Below are 18,709 nucleotides of genomic sequence, written 5' to 3'. Positions count from 1 at the left end.
GGTTTTACTGCTGTGAACAGATACCATGACCAAGGCAAGTCTTATAAAAACAACATTTAATTGGGGCTGGCTTACAGGTTCAGAGGTTCAGTCCATTATCATCAAGGTGGGAGCATGGCAGTATGCAGACAGGCATGGTGCAGGCAGAGCTGAGAGTTCTATGTCTTCATCCAAAGGCTGCTAGTGGAAGACTGACTTCCAGGCAACTGGGGTGAGAGTCTTAAGCCCACACCCACAGTGACACACCTATTCCAACCAGGTTCCACCTATTCCATCAAGGCCACACCTCACAAGGTGCCACTCCTTGGTCCAAGAATATACAAACCATCATACCTGTTGAGGTGTCTCCATGCTGAATTAGAAGAGCAGACATGCCTCATTACTGTTTGCTTCATGGCCTCTAATAGACATAGACTGGCAAAAGGCCTGACTACCATTGATTGTGTGGTGAAAGTCCTGACCCACGTAACCCTCATTCCAGTGGGCAAAGCCTAACCTCGCCTTTGCTGGTATAGAGTTACAGTGGTCTCTGTGCTGTTCATCTGGAGTACAGTATATTGTCTTAAATATTTTTGTACTAGTCTGTTCTTTCCCTCATTTTTTGACTACAAAGGGCAAAGGTTTTTATTTTTTTATTTTTCTGTATCAGTTAACGTTTCTGGATTGCTGCTTTCTTTATCCCCAAATCTGAGGCCATGAAGGATAAAAAAGAAAGCTCAAATATCTTATAATCCTGTCTTCTTGGGTCTAGATCTTGTTAGCTTGACCTCTGGTTTCTACATTTCAGAGTCTTTTTATGTTTGTTTTGTATGTGTCATGCTAGGCTTTTAACAAATAGATGCCCCATGAGAAGAATAGGAAAAGTATACTTGCTCTCATCTTCATTGAAGCAGAAGCTGAGTGGCTGCTAAGTGAATTTTAACAATTATCATTGATAACTTATTGTGTATTGACCAGTAGGATGGCTCATTGGGTAAAGAGTTCAACCCCCTGAACCCAAACGGTGGAAGAAAAGCTAGCTAACGCCTACAAATTGTCTTCTGACCTCTGCATATGAGCTATGGTTTGCACAGCCTGAACTCCTATACATATACACAAAATGACAAATAACTAATTATTTAAAAAATAAAACAACCAGGAGAACTTACAGTAGCCCAAGCACTAATCTCTTTTATTCATCTTTGCTTATCTAATCCTCACAATAATCAAATATCATTTGCATATGAAGAACCCAAGGCACTGAAAGTGAAAGGTCAAGGAACCCACTAAGTAACAGCCAACATTTGAACCCAGGTTTGATGGTAGAGCCTGTTCTCCTTGTTTCATTTATTATTATATGTATGTGTATGATGTGTGCATGCTACAGCCCTCATGTGGAGGTCAGAGGACAACTTTTCAGAGTTGGGTTACCTTCCACTGTGAGACCCAGGGATGCACTTGTATCTTGTGATGTGATAAAGCAAAAGCAGCTGAAGGGAGAAAGCAAACCTTCATCTTAGCTCACAGTTCTAGGTCATACTCTTTCCGAGTAGGGAAGTCTAGCTATCAGGAGCTTGAAGCAGTTGGTCACATCTGCTGTCAGAACAGAAAAATGAATGCATGGTACTAGGGCTCGGTTTCCCTTCTGTGCTTTTACACAGTTCAGGATACCCTGCCTAGGGAATGGTGTCATCCACAGTGGGCAAATCTTCCCACCTCAATTCAGATCATCAAAGTAATTCCCTATAGCATGTCCAGACGCATCTATTAGGTGATTCTAGGTTCTGTGAAATTAACAAGCTAACCACCACTTGTGACAGGCAATTTTACCTTCTGAGCTCTGGGCTGGCTCCAGAGCTTGTTTTCATTGACACTTTGTAATCCTGTTTCTCTGGATGTGGCCTCATACAGTGATATTATTTAAGGATCTCTCTCTCTCTCTCTCTCTCTCTCTCTCTGCCTCTCTCTGCCTCTCTCTGCCTCTCTCTCTCTCTCTCTCTGCCTCTCTCTCTCTCTCTCTCTCTCTGCCTCTCTCTCTCTCTCTCTACCTCTGTGTGTGTGTGTGTGTGTGTGTGTGTGTGTGTATGTGGCTTAAATGTTCTTAAGCTTGGTAGAAGAGTGTCCTCTCTGTTTCATCCCTAGCCCCTTTCCTTGTTTCAATTAAAAAAAAATAAATTTATCAGGCTGGAGAGATGGCTCAGCAGTTAAGAGCACTGACTGCTCTTCCAGAGATTCTGAGTTCAAATTCCAGAAACCACATGGTGGCTTACAACCGTCTGTAATGAGATCTGACACCCTCTTCTGGTGTGTCTGAAGACAGCTACAGTGTACTTACATATAATAATATATAAATCTTTAGAAAAATAGAAATAAATAAAAAGTAAAAATAAAATTATCAAATGGATGGAACTGGATGTTAACTAGAAACAAGCTAGACACAGAAGCCAGATGTCATATATTCTTCTCCTCTGCAGAATCTAGATTTTTTTTTTAAGGATTTATTTATTATTATACATAAGCACACTGTAGCTGACTTCAGACGTCCCAGAAGAGGGCGTCAGATCTCATTACAGGTGGTTGTGAGCCACCATGTGGTTGCTAGGATTTGAACTCAGGACCTTCCAGAGAGCAGTCAGTGCTCTTACCCACTGAGCCATCTCACCAGCCCCCTAGACTTTTGTTTTTAATGCATGAGGGGCCAACAAGATTTCTCAGCAAAAAAAAAAAAGGTGCCTAACACCAAGCTTGATCAACTGAGTTCAATCCTTGAAACATGGTGCAAAGAGAAAACAAACTCCTGCAAATTGTCTTCTGACCAGCTATACTGTGTTACATACCACACACACACGAGAGAGAGAGAGAGAGAGAGAGAGAGAGAGAGAGAGAGAGAGAGAGAGAGAGAGAGAAGAGAGAGGAGAGAGAGAACGAACTATAACTACAAAATTAAAAAATACAAGGCTAAAGATAGCTCTGTAGTTAAGAGCTGGCTGCTCTTCTAGGAGATTCGGGTTTGATTCCCAGCACCTACACGGCAGCTCACAATCATCTGTCACTCCAGTTCCAGGAGGGTCTGTGTTCCCTCTTCTGGCCTCTAAGAGCACCAGGTTTGCATGTGATACTCAGATATACATGCAGGCATGACACTTATACACATAAAATAATTTTTGAATTAAAAATACATAAACTAAAAAATGAATTATTTGGGAAGAAGAAGAGATGCCAATGCCCGTGCATTTTTGGAGCTCTACTCTGCTTCATTCTGAAATCAGGTCAGAGCAAATTGCACTTTAGTTTAGCTCATGACTGTTTTATAACCAAATTTAAACTTCCTTTAAAAAAGAAAAAAGGAAAGTTGAGCCCGCTAGACGGTAGTGGGTAAAGGTGCTTGCCACCAAGCTTGACAACCTGAGTCTTATCTCTGGGAGCTTATTTAGTGGAAAGAGAAAACAGACTCCCACACATTCTCCTCTAGCTTCCGCGTGTAGCTATAGCATGCACATGCAACCATTACCTCCTCATGAATAAGGGTTAAAAGTCATTTAAAATAAAACAAAAATATCATGTGAACATGAGAACCTATAAGTGTACAATTCACAGTTTAGGGGCCAATGTGATGGCTCAGTAGATAAAGGCACTTGCATTAGCAAGCCTGGTAACCTGAGATTGATCCCCAGGACCCACATAGTAGAAAGAGAACTGACTCCCTCGGGTGATCTTCTGACCTTGACACATGTGCCCTGGCACTTGCTCCCTGCCCCCTACCTCACACAAAATAAATGTTTAAAAAATTATGTAAAATAAAAATTATATGAAAATAAGAACCTAGAAATGCATAATTCCCCATTTAGATTCCCAAAAATGTGTTAAGGCACTCTTTCTAAAGAAGTAGTGTACATGAAAAAGAATCTCTGTGTCAGCGGTTCTCAACCTTTTAAATGCTGCCACCTTTTAATACAGTTCCTCCTGCTGTGGTGACCTCCAACCATAAAATTCTTGTTGCTACTTCATAACTGTAATTTTGCTACTGTTATGAATCGTAATATAGATAAATTATATGCAGGGCATCTCATGTAATCCCTGTAAATGGATCACTTGGGGGGTCACTCCCCACAGGTTGAGAGCTGCCACTCTACATCGTAGTATTGCTCCCTGCTTTTGAGACTAGAGCAGTAAAGCATGAAAAGCCAGAGAAGGGCAAGGAAGGGTTGGCTGGCCAGTCGATGGGATTGTGCGGTGCTATAATTTGACTCAGAAGAATTGCTAACACTTGGGATTTTTCCTGTGAAGAACTGCTCAAATCCAAATGAGGATGTGAAAGCATTTAGATCCCAGTAAAAACTTAATGAGGATGCCTTTTATCTGATTGGTTTTGTCTGGAACCAGGTTATTATACAACGTATAAAAAGTGGTTTTGCTCCAGTGTCTAAACAGAATGAAAGGATTGTGCTAATTGAATTCGTGTCGACATTCTTGCAACCCCACACAGGTCAGTGCGTGAGATGGAACAAAAGAATAGAGAGCCAGAGGGTGATATGAGGTCCTGACCAAAATGCTATAAATGTTAGGAATGTTGTTCTTACCATGTATGAACCCCTTAAATAAAGAATGTTGTGTGGGAATTTGCATTCATCTCCATATTAAAAAGGCTATACTGAAAATAAGATGTCATGAAGTTTAGAAAAGATGACGGTTAAGATCATCTGCAATTTATGCTTTTATTCCATAAGAATTTGGTTACAATTCATATGATGTGGAGATGTGGATGTATGGGCACTTTCTTTAAATAATTTGAGACTAGAATCTGCATGAAACAAGGAGTCCTTGAAAGGAGATGAGAATAAGGGAGCTAGCTAGAGTTATAGTCAGAATATTGGAATGATAACATTTTTATTGCAGTGGAATGGCAGACACTGTGCTAAACACACACACTATATTATAAATATAATTACATTGTATTTATAATTATTTGGTGACTTAATTTAGTGTCTTAATTCAGTATACACCATCTCAGAGAAGTAACAGAAAATCTTTTATTGCCAGCCATGGTGATGCATGCCCTTAATTCTAGGTGGATCTTAGTACGTTCAAGGCCAGTGTGGTCAATATTCTTCAATAATTTCATAGATGTATAAGCATATCTTAATCATATTCACCCTGAAGGAAACCCTTTTCCTCCTGGAAAATGGTTTCTGTGAGTTTTCTCTTGTTTGATACAAAATCTCACAGTAGGACTCAAACTGACCCTGACTCGGGATCCTTGTCATACCGTCAATACTGATTATAGGTATGCACCAAGCACTAAGTAAGTATAGTGCTTTCAAAATAAACCTGAGGGCTGTAGAACTGGCCTGCTGGCTAACGCATGACTGTTCTTGCAGAGGCCTTGGGCTCAGTTCCCAGCACCCACATCATAACCATCTCTCACTCTAGTTTCATGGATCTAACACCCTCTTCTGAACTCCATGGCACCAGGCACATGCATTGTGCATATATATATATATATATATATATATATATATATATATATATGTGTGTGTGTGTGTGTGTGTGTGTGTGTATGGCAAAATATTCATACACATCCAATAAGTACATATTAATAAAAAATAAAATAAATCTTAATACTATGTTGAAGACTCAAAAATAGAAATTTGATTATTCAGTATTGTGGTCAGTCAAAATAGCTAAGTATAATGTTTTCCTTTTGAAAAGTAATTTGTTGTTTTTAATACCCTCCACCCTATTGACGTAGGCTCCTGAATTGGAGTAGAATAGTTTATGAAATAAGATTACAATTATATGTTGCCTTTCTCTTTAATTATGAACCTAGGTAGAGACCTGGTCATGTGTCTAGTTCAGTTGGTAAAGTGCATACACAAACCACTGGATTCTATCCCCAACACTGAATAAACAGGATATAGTGGTACATACATGTAATCCCAGCACCTGGGAGATAGAGGTAGGAAGATCAGAAATTCAAGAATGTCCTCAGCTGCCTAGGAAGTTTGAGGCTATCCTGGAGAGCGTGTGTGCATGAGCATGTGAGTGTGTCTGTGCTTCTGTCTGCCTGTCTGTATGTCTTACATGCATTAACAAGTTCAAGATCTTCCTCAGTTACATAGGGAGTTTGAGGCTAGGCTGGTGTGTGTAGGGGGGAGGGGTATGTGTATGTGTGTCCATATCTCATACATGTACACACACACACAGAACCCATATAACACCTGTTTTAGCAACAATTATACTTTGTATATGTGAACACTGATTTTTTTCCCCTCTTTTATTGAAAATAGATTCCTAGCCTGGCATAGAGGCACATGCCATTTGGCAGAGGCAGGAGGATCTCTGTGAGTTCTAGACCAGCCTAGCAGCCCGATCTATAAAGGGAATTCTAGGACAGCCAGGAAACCCCGTTTGAAAAACCAGCAAAAAAGGACAATAGATTCCTTTTCTCACATAATCTTTCCTGATTATGGTTTCCTCTTCCTCTACTCCTAGTTCTGCCCACCTCACCTGGAACCAGTCCTTTTCTGTCTCTTATTAGAAAAGAGCAGGCTTTTAAGAAATAATAATAAGGGCTGGAGAGATGGCTTAGCGGTTAAGAACACTGGCTGCTCTTCCAAAGATCATGAGTTCAATTCCCAGCAACCACATGGTGGCTCACAACCATCTGTAATTAATTGGACCTAATGCCCTCTTCTGGTGTATCTGAAGACAGCAACAATGTACTCATATAAACATAAAATAAATATTAAAAAAAGAAATAATAATAAAATACAACAAAATGTAATAATATAAAAATAAAAGCTATCATATTGAAATCTGATAGACAGACAGAAGGAAAAGAGTCCAAGAGATGGCACAAAAATAAAAAACCTACTTATTCACAGACTCAGGAATCCCATAAAAACATTAAGCTGGAAGCTATAATATATATGCAGCGAGCCTGGTGCAGCCCCCGTGCACACTGTTTTCACAGAGAGCTGTTTGAAGTATGTAATAGTTTCTTTCAAATCTGTGAGCCAAAGAGATTTTTGATCTATAGTTCCAAATTGATTGGTTATCCACCAATATAACTTCATCTTGCACCATAAAGTGAGGTCTTTGTGCTGTTTATTTGTTTTGAGAGAAAGTCTCATAAAGACCAGACTAGCTTCAAATCATTCTTTGTAGCTTACGGTGACAATAACTTTGAACTCCTTATACACCCGTCTGCATGTCCCAAGTGCTGGGATTACAGGTGTACGCTGTCATGCCTGGTGAAATTACTGCTTTAAAGTAATTGTGTTTTCTGTATGTTAGATATTTAAATGAATTTTCCAGATAAATATGTTATTTTTCTTTTTAACATGAAATATTTCTAAAATTATATATATATTATATATGTTATATATATTATATATTATATATATATAAAAAAAATCCTGAAACTTTAAAACCATACACTTAATTCCCTTATAGAATTGAAGCCAAAACAACATAATTCTAGAGAACTGGGTGTTGAAAAGCTGTATCTAGAGGTGAGTGCCTGCATTTGGGAGGCTTTGGTTTTAGCTCTGGTTGCTAATACAGAGAGTAGAGACTGCTGCCTTCTGAGGCTGATGAAGAGAAAGGGCCATAGCTGTTCTTTAGAGGTTAATATAAGGAAACCCCTTGATTTGCCAGAGGAGTCTGGGAAGGGAGCAGATGGCAGCAAGAAGGGCCCTTCAGCTTACTCAGCTGCTCTGAGAAGCTTAGGGTGACCTCTCTAATACAAACAAACCAAGTAGCGTTCAGAGTAATGGGGCAGCATCATTTGTATTCCTGAATAACAATACTGCTCCTCACTTTATCTTCCACACCCTGATCCAATGTGTGGGCGCCATCTGCTTCTTGAGAATTTATATAGGCCCTGGCCCTGGCTAGCTGGGGTTGCTATTGAGTGGTATGTTGGGTAAATGTGTTCTTTAGAAAGCACTTCCACATGAATCTGATTAAGCACTATGTTCATTTGCATAATTAAGAAACTGAGGCAAAAAGGACTTGAGGGCTATTGGAGTTGTAACTCAGCCCCTGATCCCTGATGTGGGTCTATTTTACTGTTAGTCTCTGGAACTGTCCCACGGCACTTGTTAGCATTAGCTAGTAAGATTGTGAGTTAAGTTTTCCAAGAAGGAAATTAGTTATTTTATAAATGTTATTGTTGGAGTTTTAACAGTTCTCATGGCTACTTTTGTTTGGTTTTGTTTTAGGTAACAGATTTAAAAAGAAAGTAACTTGCCTTATTTTCTGCTGTATACAGCTGGACTTTCCAGTAAGCAAGAATTAGATGAGAAATTCTAATTAATTCTACACTTTCATCAAAACCAATTTTATTTAAATAAAGCCAGTCTGATACAAAGGAATACTTAGTTTATAGAGCCATGTGTGTGTGTGTTTATGTATGTATGTTTGCATGTGTAGTTATACATATTTTATATTTAAAGTGACTTTAAGAAAAACATATTCTTAAACCAGGTGTGGTGAGACATGCCTTTAATCCTAGCACTGGAGAAACAGAGGCAGAGTGAGGCAGATCTCTGTGAGTTCGAGGCCAAGCTGGGTCTGCAAAGTGAGTTCCAGTACAGCCAAGACTACACAGAGAAACCCTATCTTGCAGGTTGGGGGTGGTGTAGAAAAAAAGAAATGAAAAGGAAATGTGTTCTAAGACCAGCAAGATGGTGCCTGCCAAGCCTGATAACCTGAGTTCCTTTCCCTGGCACCCATATAGTAGAAGATCTCTACACACATGCTGTGGCAATTGTGCATCCACAGACACACAGACAGACACACACACACACACACACACAGACACACAGACACACACACGAAATGTAAGTAAATTAAATACAATGTGAAATTTTTTAAAGGAAAAAATTAATCTATTAGTAAATCCCAGCAGTCCTTTTTCTTGCTGTTGGCTGAAATGACACTCGTTTTCATGTATTAGCACCTGCCTAGAGGCCTTGGGGAATCAAAAGAGCAGTGAGCAAAGTGGTTTTAATTGCCTGGCTTTGCTGGAGCTTTTCTTACACTTAGAAACACAAAGGCCTTTGAATGGTGTCAGAGGGCTGTGCTGAGAAGTGCTCTTTTAGAACTCCACACAGATGATTCACGTGCGGTGGTGAGACTGTCTTGTAGTTCACGAGCCCATCTTTATTCCTCCAGTGAGAGTGCTGCATCAAATAGTTGCCCAGGAAACCAGGCAGATGTCAGAGTTTACTGACTTGTCTGTCATTAATGCAGAAGCCCGTCTTTGTAGAATTATGCTTGCTAATTACTTTTATAAAGTTTTGGATACATGCTTTAGCTGCAATGGTGTCATTCTCACTACACTGTGGTTAACAGTACAGGTTGTGGAGCCAGACTGCCTGCCTGTGCTCTAGCTCAAGTACGATGTTGAATGAGTTCCTTTATTCCCTGAGCTTCAGTTTCTTACTGCAAGGAAAAAGAGCAGACATTTCATTGTTCTGAGGACCTAACTAGTTAACATATGGGAAACACTTAGAATATACTGTCTAGCATGTAGTAAGCACTAAATGTTAGCTAATAAAATAGCTTGTGTTTTTATTTGTTTTTTTTTTTTTTTAATTGCGAGATAGGGCTTCTGTAGCCCTGGCTATCCTGGAACTTGCTGTGGAGATCAGGCTGGCCTCAAACTCACAGAGATCTGCCTCTGCCCCCTAAATGATTAAAGGTGTGTGCTACCATTCCTCCCATGTGTTTTTATTTTTTTTAAAAAATTATTGAGCAAAGCATGGATTAAAGGTAGTACACCTTTAATCCCAGCAGGTGGGAGGAAGAGGTAGATGGTTCTCTGTGAATTTGAGGTTAACTTGGTCTATATAGTGAGTTATAAGACAGCTAGAGCTATATAGCGAGGCCCTGTCTCAAACAACAACACAGTAATAATATAAATAAATTATTGAGTGAGAGAGAATGTGGACGTGCACTCTGTGAAGGGCAGAAGACTGCCTCAGGAGTTAGATGGTTCTCTCCTTCCAGTGTGGGATCTGAGGAATGAACGCAGATCATGAAGCTTGTGCAGCAAAGGCTGCCCTGACTGAGCCATCCTGCCAGCCCTCATGTTCTGTAGTTTTAAAAACAGTCAGATGTTGTGGTACATGCCTGAAGTCTCAACAAGCAAAAGACTGAGGCAGGAGGATTGGTCTGAACTCAAAGCTAGTCTGAAGAAAGATTCTGTCTCAAAAATATTAGTTAAATGTTATAGAAACCAGTTGAAGCTAACAGCAGTCCATTTAAAATTTGAATATAAATTATAGGAAAGACTCTTGTTATATTGATATTATCCTATATAAATTCTGTTTTGTTTCAAAAATGTTTTATTTGAAAATTATATAATCTCAGATATCTCATAAATTGCAGCCTCTAAATCACTACAGAAAAAAACAAATTCAATAGGAATTTCAAACTACTAAATATATTTCACACACACATATATATGTTCACACACACAAAATATTAAGGAATAGTTCTTAGCCTTGGGATGTACTCCATCTCCTGTTTTCATTGCTAATGTTCACCCAGTGCTGTGTATAATAGGCAAAGCTTTTATATATATTTAAGAGTGGGCAGTTTGTCCAATGAGGTATCGAAGTCTTTGAGGGGGGGGCCTTCTTTTTGGCTGATAGCTGCAAAGTCATATAAATATCTGTTGATGCCAAAGAAATGGGGCTTCTTTCAGAACCAAGTTCCAGTCCACAGCCTTGCTGGCTTTATGTATTGTAGGCATCTGCACTTGCATAGCAAGACAAAGGGTGCAGCAGAACCTGGAAATGAGGCAAGTCCTCGGCTTTAGTAAGATTCACTCTGGCTTCTAAAGCTTTCTTCATTTAAACCACTGACCAGTTTCTTTCATATAAAAGTGTTACAGAACATATTTCTTTAATTTTCTAGGTCAAACCCCTTCTTACCTACCGGCAATATACAGACACAGTAGCCTTAACTCTTCTCCTCATATTTGCTTAAATAAAGTGTTCCATCCACTGGATTTCAAGAAAGGTTGCCTCTGTATGTTGTATAGTGATTCCTTGAGTGCATTTGTTATTTTTTGTTTAGAGCTACTCATTGTTCTCCCGTTCTGATTTTGGGAATTGCCAAATTCATCAGAACTTGCAGCGCCTGTACTCTTTCCAGTCATGACAGATGAATGTCCATCACTTAAAGAGTCTGAGAATCTCCAGCTGGAGATGAGTCTTTTGTTTCTTTGTCATTGCTGGAAATTGTCCATTCACATCCTACATTGATAACCTAGGCCACATTCAGGATAGGACTATCACTGGCTCTGAAGAATTGCATCTTGATATTTAAGATGTGCTCTTGGGAGAGCATCCAAAAGGGCTGGTAGATGTCATCTCGTTAGCTTCTGCAGCTCCAACAGCAGCTGCACTGAAGCAGGAAGAGACCGTCGGTTAACTTTCTATACAATTTCTTGTTACTTTGTTCTCCATCCCAGTAAAATTGTTTAATTTGCTGATATATTTTAATCATAAAATCAGAAATTTTATAAACACACTTAATCCTCTGTGAATTATATAAAGATTCAACTTAGTGTTCACTTACTCATTCATTTATAAACAGATACTTATTAAACCCTTATAATAGGCCAGCTGAAAATATAAAAATGAAAACAAACCCTTGTTTACATGGAGTTCACAATCTAAAGGGAAAAGACAAATATGAAACTATTAATTACTCTGGTAGTCATTTGTTCAAATAAAGATAAAAGTGAAGAAAAATGAGAATTCTAAAGAAGTCCTTAGCTAAGTGTCCAAAGACATAAGGGAAGGCTTGTTTGAGTAAATATCATGCAAGCTGAGAACTCAGAGTGAGGAGGGGCAGGGAAGATCATGTTTGTATAGGGAATGTCACATATAAAGGCAAAGGTGAAAAAAATGGAGAAAACTTACCGTGGCAAAGAATCACTCAGTAAGCCTGGTAGGTTTGTGTACTGTGTAGTAAGAACAAGTCTGAAGAACTCAAAAGAGATCGCAAAACATGTTGCACTGTCCTGTGATCAGTGATGAGACACTAAAAGATTCAAAACTGTTGCATTCAGCAAGTATTTGTATATTTTTTCTGTGCTAGTTTTGGTATTAGGTATCAGAAATACAAGATAATGTGGAAATGACATAATTTTTTCAATAAAAGGGGGAGTAGGCTGCTAAGGTTGTTTAGTAGGCATTGGCACGTGCCATGAAAGCTGAGGGCCTGAGTGCAAGGCCCAAAGCCCTTATAAAGGCTGAAGGAGAACTGACTCCAAGGAGTTGTTCTCTGACCACAAGACTATGGCATCTTCCCCCATCCCACTCGCTCACTCTCTCTCTCTCTCTCTCACACACACACACACACACAAACACACACACACACACGGTTACTAAGCAATTGACTGTACACTGACTTGAAAGAATCAGTATAAATCTTTTCTAATTTTTAAAGTCTAAGATATTTCAGAAATTATGGTCGTTTAAGATTTTGTTCTCATGGCTATAATCATGAAAATTACATAACTGTTCTGGGCAATCAATGAAATGATTATTTCTTAGATCTTTATTTGATTCTGGACAAAATTTTTCTTGTAAATCAGAATATAAACTCCACAGGCATAAATGCTAAAGCTTTTTCATTTAATGATTCAACAACTTGAGGTACCAGGTGGTGTAATGTGAAGTGACATTGGAGCTAAGCAGTGTAGACTATAGAATTTCCTTATTTAGAAAAGAGAAGTTTCATCACATACATACAAGAGTATCTATTACTCCACCCTATCCTACTCCATCTTATCATGTATTTATATATCCAAATGGGAAATCATCCTTACTATTTTCTATTTACTTCAAAGTTGAGTTCAGTCTGTGTCTGGACTCTTCAGCTTGTTTAATGATGAGAACATTGTTGAGGGAAATTCTCAGGCCGTTTCTATTGTGTTCGTACTGCCAGTCAGTATAATAAGCAGGAGAACAACACCTGTTGTAAGTCACCAGTTATGCATAGTTTTGATTTGGGGGGTTTTTCGAGACAGGGTTTCTCTGTGTAGCCCTGGCTATCCTGGAACTCGCTTTGTAGACCAGGCTGGCCTCAAACTCAGAGATCCAACTGACTCTGCTGGAAGATGGCCTGGAGCCAATCCCAGCAGGTACCAGCAGTACCTCACTCATCCACATGCAGTAGATCAGAGCACCCAACAGACATATTCTTGGATAAATCTTCCCACGTGGTGGCAGAGCACACCTTTGATCCCAAGCAGGAGCGCTGGGATTATAGATGTGTGTATGTCACTACATCCGGCTCATGCATGGGTTTGTAGCAAAGAGTGTTTGGTGCATATTTGAGCACAGCACATTCTAGCAAGTACTTCTTCCAAACACTGTTCCTGCCCTCTGAGGACATTTTCATGGTTTTTAGTTTTTGTTTTTGAGACAAAAATCTTTCAATGTCTATATAATTCAAGCTAGCCCCAAACTTATAGTCTTTCTCATCTGAGTCCCGAGCGCTGCAGTCACAGTCATGTGCCACCACTGTGGGTTTGACTCATTTGTTGATTCTTGCCCAAGTGATACTTGGTGCATGTTGAAGGTAAAGAAAGTGTAACGGGTTTACAAATGGTATCCTGGAAGGAGCTCATAGCATGCATGTATCTATAAAAGGTCAGTGATTTTCCTACAAGTTGAGATATCAGAGCCATCATGATATGTAATGGAGAAGAGGCTATGGTCTGATTTTTATTTTTGTATTTTTAAGCAAGGAAGAGCTGGGTAGAGAAGGAGTCTAAATCACAGGTTGGAATAGAAATTTGAAATAAAGCATTTCCTTTTCATGTCAAAGCTTGCTTTGTGATTTGAGGATAAATATACTACTCATAAGCCAAGCAAGAACTCCTCGGAAGTATTTGGTGCTTTTATTCAGGGTCCACTCAATATTAGAGTATCTGAGAGGTTTTTAAAATTGGTTGTAGGTTTTTGTTTTGTTTTGTTTTGTTTGAGACAGTGTCTTGTCTCTATTGCCTGGCTGACTTGGAACTTTCTATGTAGACCAGGCCAGCCTTGAACTCACAAAGATGCACTTGCCTCTGCTTCTCTTCAAAAATTGTTTTAAACTTGTATATGATGTGAATGAGATAAAACAAGAGCAGCAGTCTATATATGTATTCTCTTTAAGAAACAGATCTCTGCAAGTCCACCATTCCTGATTACTTTGCACCAAAAAGACAGGCCTGTTAAAATAGACTAGAAATAGGCACGTTGTTCTTTATGGCCTACTGGAACCTCTCTAGTGGAGTAGATAGTACAAGTACTTGTTAACTGCCTGTCCTCAATCCACCCAGCATCCTTCAAGCTCTGCCCCTGATAAGAGAGGCTATTGTAAAGCTTAACCCTGCCGGGCAGTGGTGGCACATGCCTTTAATCCCAGCACTCTGGAGGCAGAGGCAGGCGGATTTCTGAGTTCGAGGCCAGTCTGGTCTACAGAGTGAGTTCCAGGACAGCCAGGGCTACACAGAGAAACCCTGTCTCGAAAAAACCCAAAGGAAAAAAAAAAAAAAAAGCTTAACCCTTTAAGTTAACTAAGTTAACCCTTAAAAGTTATACAAGTCCTTGGGCATTAGAGTACTCAGTAAATAGGATGATTTTGTGATACCTCAGGGGTTTTTTAATTTGATTTTTGCAGGTGTGTGCCATTGAGTTAAATGTGAGGGAAGAATCACCACAGAGCTGCCTAGGAAACTCTGTAAAGCAGTTGGTCTTCCCCATGAGTTTTGAGCAGTGTTTGGTGTTATTCCTGTTGCTTCCTTTGTTAAGAGAACTCCGTATTCCAACTGAAGAGATAGCTCAGCTGATAGATAGAGTGCTTGGTGCTCAAGCTTGAGCCTGGGGGGTAGTGGCACACACTGTAATCCCATTGTGATTCAGAGAGGTGGAAGCAGGAGGATGGGGTTCCAAGGTCATCGTTGGCTCCATAGTGAGTTAGAAACACCTCCGACTACACAACACCTTTTTTCAAAAAAAAAAAAAATTAAGCATTCTTTGTGTATTCCACAGTTATTGGTGTTGTGGGCCTTGTAAATAGAGTACTATATAGGACCCTTGTATGAAGTTTTCTCTATGTTGGGTTTCTTGCTTTTTGGTTGTTCCATATGGCCACCATTTTGGAATTGTGTGTTTAAGGATGAAATGTTCTTAAACATACTTACTCTTGTTTCTGTTCTCCCTCGTGGAATTCTTTTTCTCTCTCATCTATAGTACTCACGGGATTCTAGATTATACTAGTGTTGTTGTTGTTTTTATCACCATTTTAAATTCAAAATCTACTACAAGAATTATTCCTAACATTTAAGAGTTATTTATTAAACAGTTGAGACTGCAATGAAACTATGAACTATATCCTTCCAGAAAAATACATACAAAAGTATATAAAAAGTTTTTAAAGTCCAAGAGATTCATTCCAAGATAAAGCATTCTTGCGTTTCTAGACTGTGTATTCCTTCAGGACAGTACGTAAGTCTCACTCACAGAGTTTGTTGTCATCCAGGCAGGTCTCACTCCCTGTGTAGAAGATGCTGGATGAACTGAGAATTGACTAACCCCCAGAGACTCTCTAAGCAGGATGTTTTTCTTTGTTTCTTTAGGCTTCCATCTGAGTGGCACAGTCACGGAACCAGCCACTGCTTCTGAGCCAGCGGTGACTTACAAAGTTGCAATCAGCTTTGATCGATGCAAAATCACGTCTGTGAGCTGTGGCTGTGGGAATAAGGACATATTCTACTGTGCTCACGTGGTAGCACTCTCTCTCTACCGGATCCGGAAACCAGACCAGGTCAAACTTCGTCTTCCTATCTCAGAAACCCTTTTCCAGATGAACAGGGACCAGCTACAGAAGTTTATTCAATATTTAATCACAGCACACCACACTGAAGTTCTTCCTACTGCACAAAAGCTGGCAGATGAGATTCTGTCCTCCAACTCAGAAATCAACCAAGTGAATGGTAATTGTTTAACATTTTCTTGACTTAGAAAAATTAGCTTTTTTATATCTACTATTAAAAGCAATGCCTTTTCCCCCTTCTTCTGTGTTGCATTTTAAGAGGTTGGAATTTTTCTACTCTTGTAATAATTTAACCTTATTGAATTCATTTTGTCCAAACACCTGTGAATAACTCTTTCCTTCCTTCCTTCCTTTCTTCCTTCCTTCCTTTCTTTCTTTCTTTCTTTCTTTCTTTCTTTCTTTCTTTCTTTCTTTCTTTCTTTCTTTCTTTCTTTCTTTTTTAGGGGGGTTGGGGGGGATGCGTGGGGCATGAGACAGGGTTTGTCTGTGTAGCCCTGGCTGTCCTGGAACTTGCTCTATAGACCAGGCTGGCCTCAAACTCATAGAGATCCACTTGCTTCTGCCTCCCAAATGCTGGGATTAAAGGCATGTGCCACCATGGCCCAGTCATTAATAGCAGTAAACTATGGCTGGTGGGTTTTTGTTTTGTTTTGTTTTTGTTTTTTTAATGCTTTGGTATTCTTTTCTATAGTCAGTATATGCTACGTTTATAGTTCAAAAAGATGTTTAAGAACAAAGGACAAGATACAGTGGCCACCTAGTGGCCAGTCCTAGTCCTAGGGACCAGGAAGCAAAAGGATCAAGAACTCAGGTCCATCCAGAACACAGCAAGTGCAGTGGCAACTTGAGCTACATGAGCCCTACTCAGGGAACAGGAGTCGGGGAGCTGGTTCCTCAGCCGGCAAAGCTCCCTTAGGGTGTGTCACTATGTAGCCTCATGAGAAAAAGCCAGGTCCTGAAATGGCTTAGAGTGGATTTACCCTAGTAGTAATAGTAGACCATTAGAGGATTTTAAATAAGAGATGGTGTGATAATTCTTATTTAACTAATTGTGTGCTTCCTCTGTGGCTTGATTAATAGTTATTTATGAAAGATACCCCTTCCACTTTATCTTCTCCGGTCACCCTGGGGAAGATCCCACATCACACTAAAGTGTCACTGACTTGTTACCAGAAGGTCAGGCTCCTCCTCCTCGTTCTTTTTATGAGAAGGCTAAAATAGTCAAACCAACAAACTTACATAAGAACAATTTAATTCAGTGTAATTTAAATTTAAATCAATAGGTGTGAACTGAGAGTTAGTGGACAGCTAAGGAAGCCATTTTGTAAACTCCAGGGATTGCTTACCTAATCTGCTCACTTACTCCTAAATATTTCCCCTGCTCTGTCTGAGTTTGCAACGTGGACATTTCTTATTAATCTTTTCCCCCTCAGTTTCTGTGCTCTCTATAGATCTGTATATTTCAGCTACACCCTTGATTTCAGACGTTATCCACTTATCATGATATACAGATTCATTTTTCCAGTCAGCTCTTAAGAGCTTTATATATCCACCTGGTTTTTATACCACAGAGACATCCCAAGATCAATAAATCCAAATATGAATTTATAGTCTGTATTCTTTTACCTTTTTAATTTTGGGCAGTGCCAGGGATGGAATGAGGGCTTTCATATGTTAGGCAAGTGTTCTACCACTGAACTGCATACTGGCTGGAGTGTTAAGTTCCTCAAGCTTGCTTATTCTTCTGCTCATTCATCATCCCAGCAGTCAGCACCGTGTTCTAGACACTGATACACACCTGTAGTCATCTCTAACATCTTTCCTTTCTATATGTATTCCATTGCAGTCTTTCGCCTAGATTGCCGTGTTGTTCCCCTTTATTCCCCCCTCCACAGAGCCATCCCAAGTGATTTTTCTATGACTGTCCTAGTAGGGTTTCCATTTGCTGAGAACAGACACCACGACCAAGGCAATTCTTATAAGGGACGCCATTTAATTGGGGTTGGCTGATGGGTTGGTTCAGAAGTTCAGTATGCTATCATCAAGGCAGGAAGCATGGAAGCATCCAGGCAGGCATGCTGCTAGAGGAGCTAAGAGTTCTACATCTTGTTCTGAAATTTGCTTGCCTCTGCCTCCCAAGTGTTGGGATTAAAGGCGTGTGCCACCTCTGCCCATTCACTCCTCCAGTGTCAATTTTTAAGCTTATTATGGCCTTTCCACATGAAAGTGTGTGTGTGTGTAAACCTGAGGAAGCAGCATGACAGAAAAATATGCATGTGATTATTTGTTTATCCTCTCTCTCCAATTACTCCAAAGTCTCCAAGAGGACATAAATGTTGCTACATATTAAGCTCTTGGTAAATACTAACTATTGGCTTACTCTTTTCTGTTTTGTTTATGAAATAAGATCTCATTATATTGCTCCAACCAGAACTCTTGAACAAAGAGACCCTCCTTCCCAAGCCTCACAAGTTGCTGGGATTAGATGCACTGCATCTGACTAAATGTTTGCTTAATAAACGAAATTATTGGGTTTGGTGAGATGGTCAGTGGTTAAGAGCACTGGTTGCTCTTCCAAAGGACCCAGTTCAGTTCCCAGAACCCACGTGGCAGCTCACTATCATCTATAACTGTAGTCCCTTATAACTGGAGTTATTCACACAAACTTCTTCTGATATGAAGACATACATGCTGACAAAACACCCATCTACATAAATAAGTCTTTTTTAAAAACAAATAAAATATCTCATGAAATAATGCATGGTTCTGAGCATGATGCTACACATATGTAAGTCTTTGGAGGCCTAGGAAGGAGGATCCAGAGTTCAAACCAATCTTGTCTACATCATGGAATTGAGGCTAGTGAGGCGAGCCTTGT

At 39.6% G+C, this 18,709-nt stretch overlaps 1 protein-coding gene across 1 annotated transcript in view; it reads left to right on the top strand.

Annotated features, from left to right (window-relative positions):
• Zswim5 (zinc finger SWIM-type containing 5) overlaps positions 1 to 18,709 on the top strand; it is a 109,919-nt gene that overhangs the window by 53,025 nt on the left and 38,185 nt on the right. Inside the window, exon 2 of the mRNA XM_021160422.3 lies at positions 15,635 to 15,991. Coding sequence (XP_021016081.2) covers positions 15,635 to 15,991 — 357 coding nt within the window. The remainder of the gene's footprint in view (positions 1 to 15,634; positions 15,992 to 18,709) is intronic.

This window comes from Mus caroli, unplaced genomic scaffold, assembly GCF_978045245.1.
Source record: "Mus caroli unplaced genomic scaffold, Mus_caroli_1 scaffold_6, whole genome shotgun sequence".
NCBI lineage: Eukaryota > Metazoa > Chordata > Mammalia > Rodentia > Muridae > Mus > Mus caroli.
The sequence above is the reverse complement of the archived record's forward strand: the minus strand, read 5'-3'. Positions and strand labels throughout refer to the sequence as shown.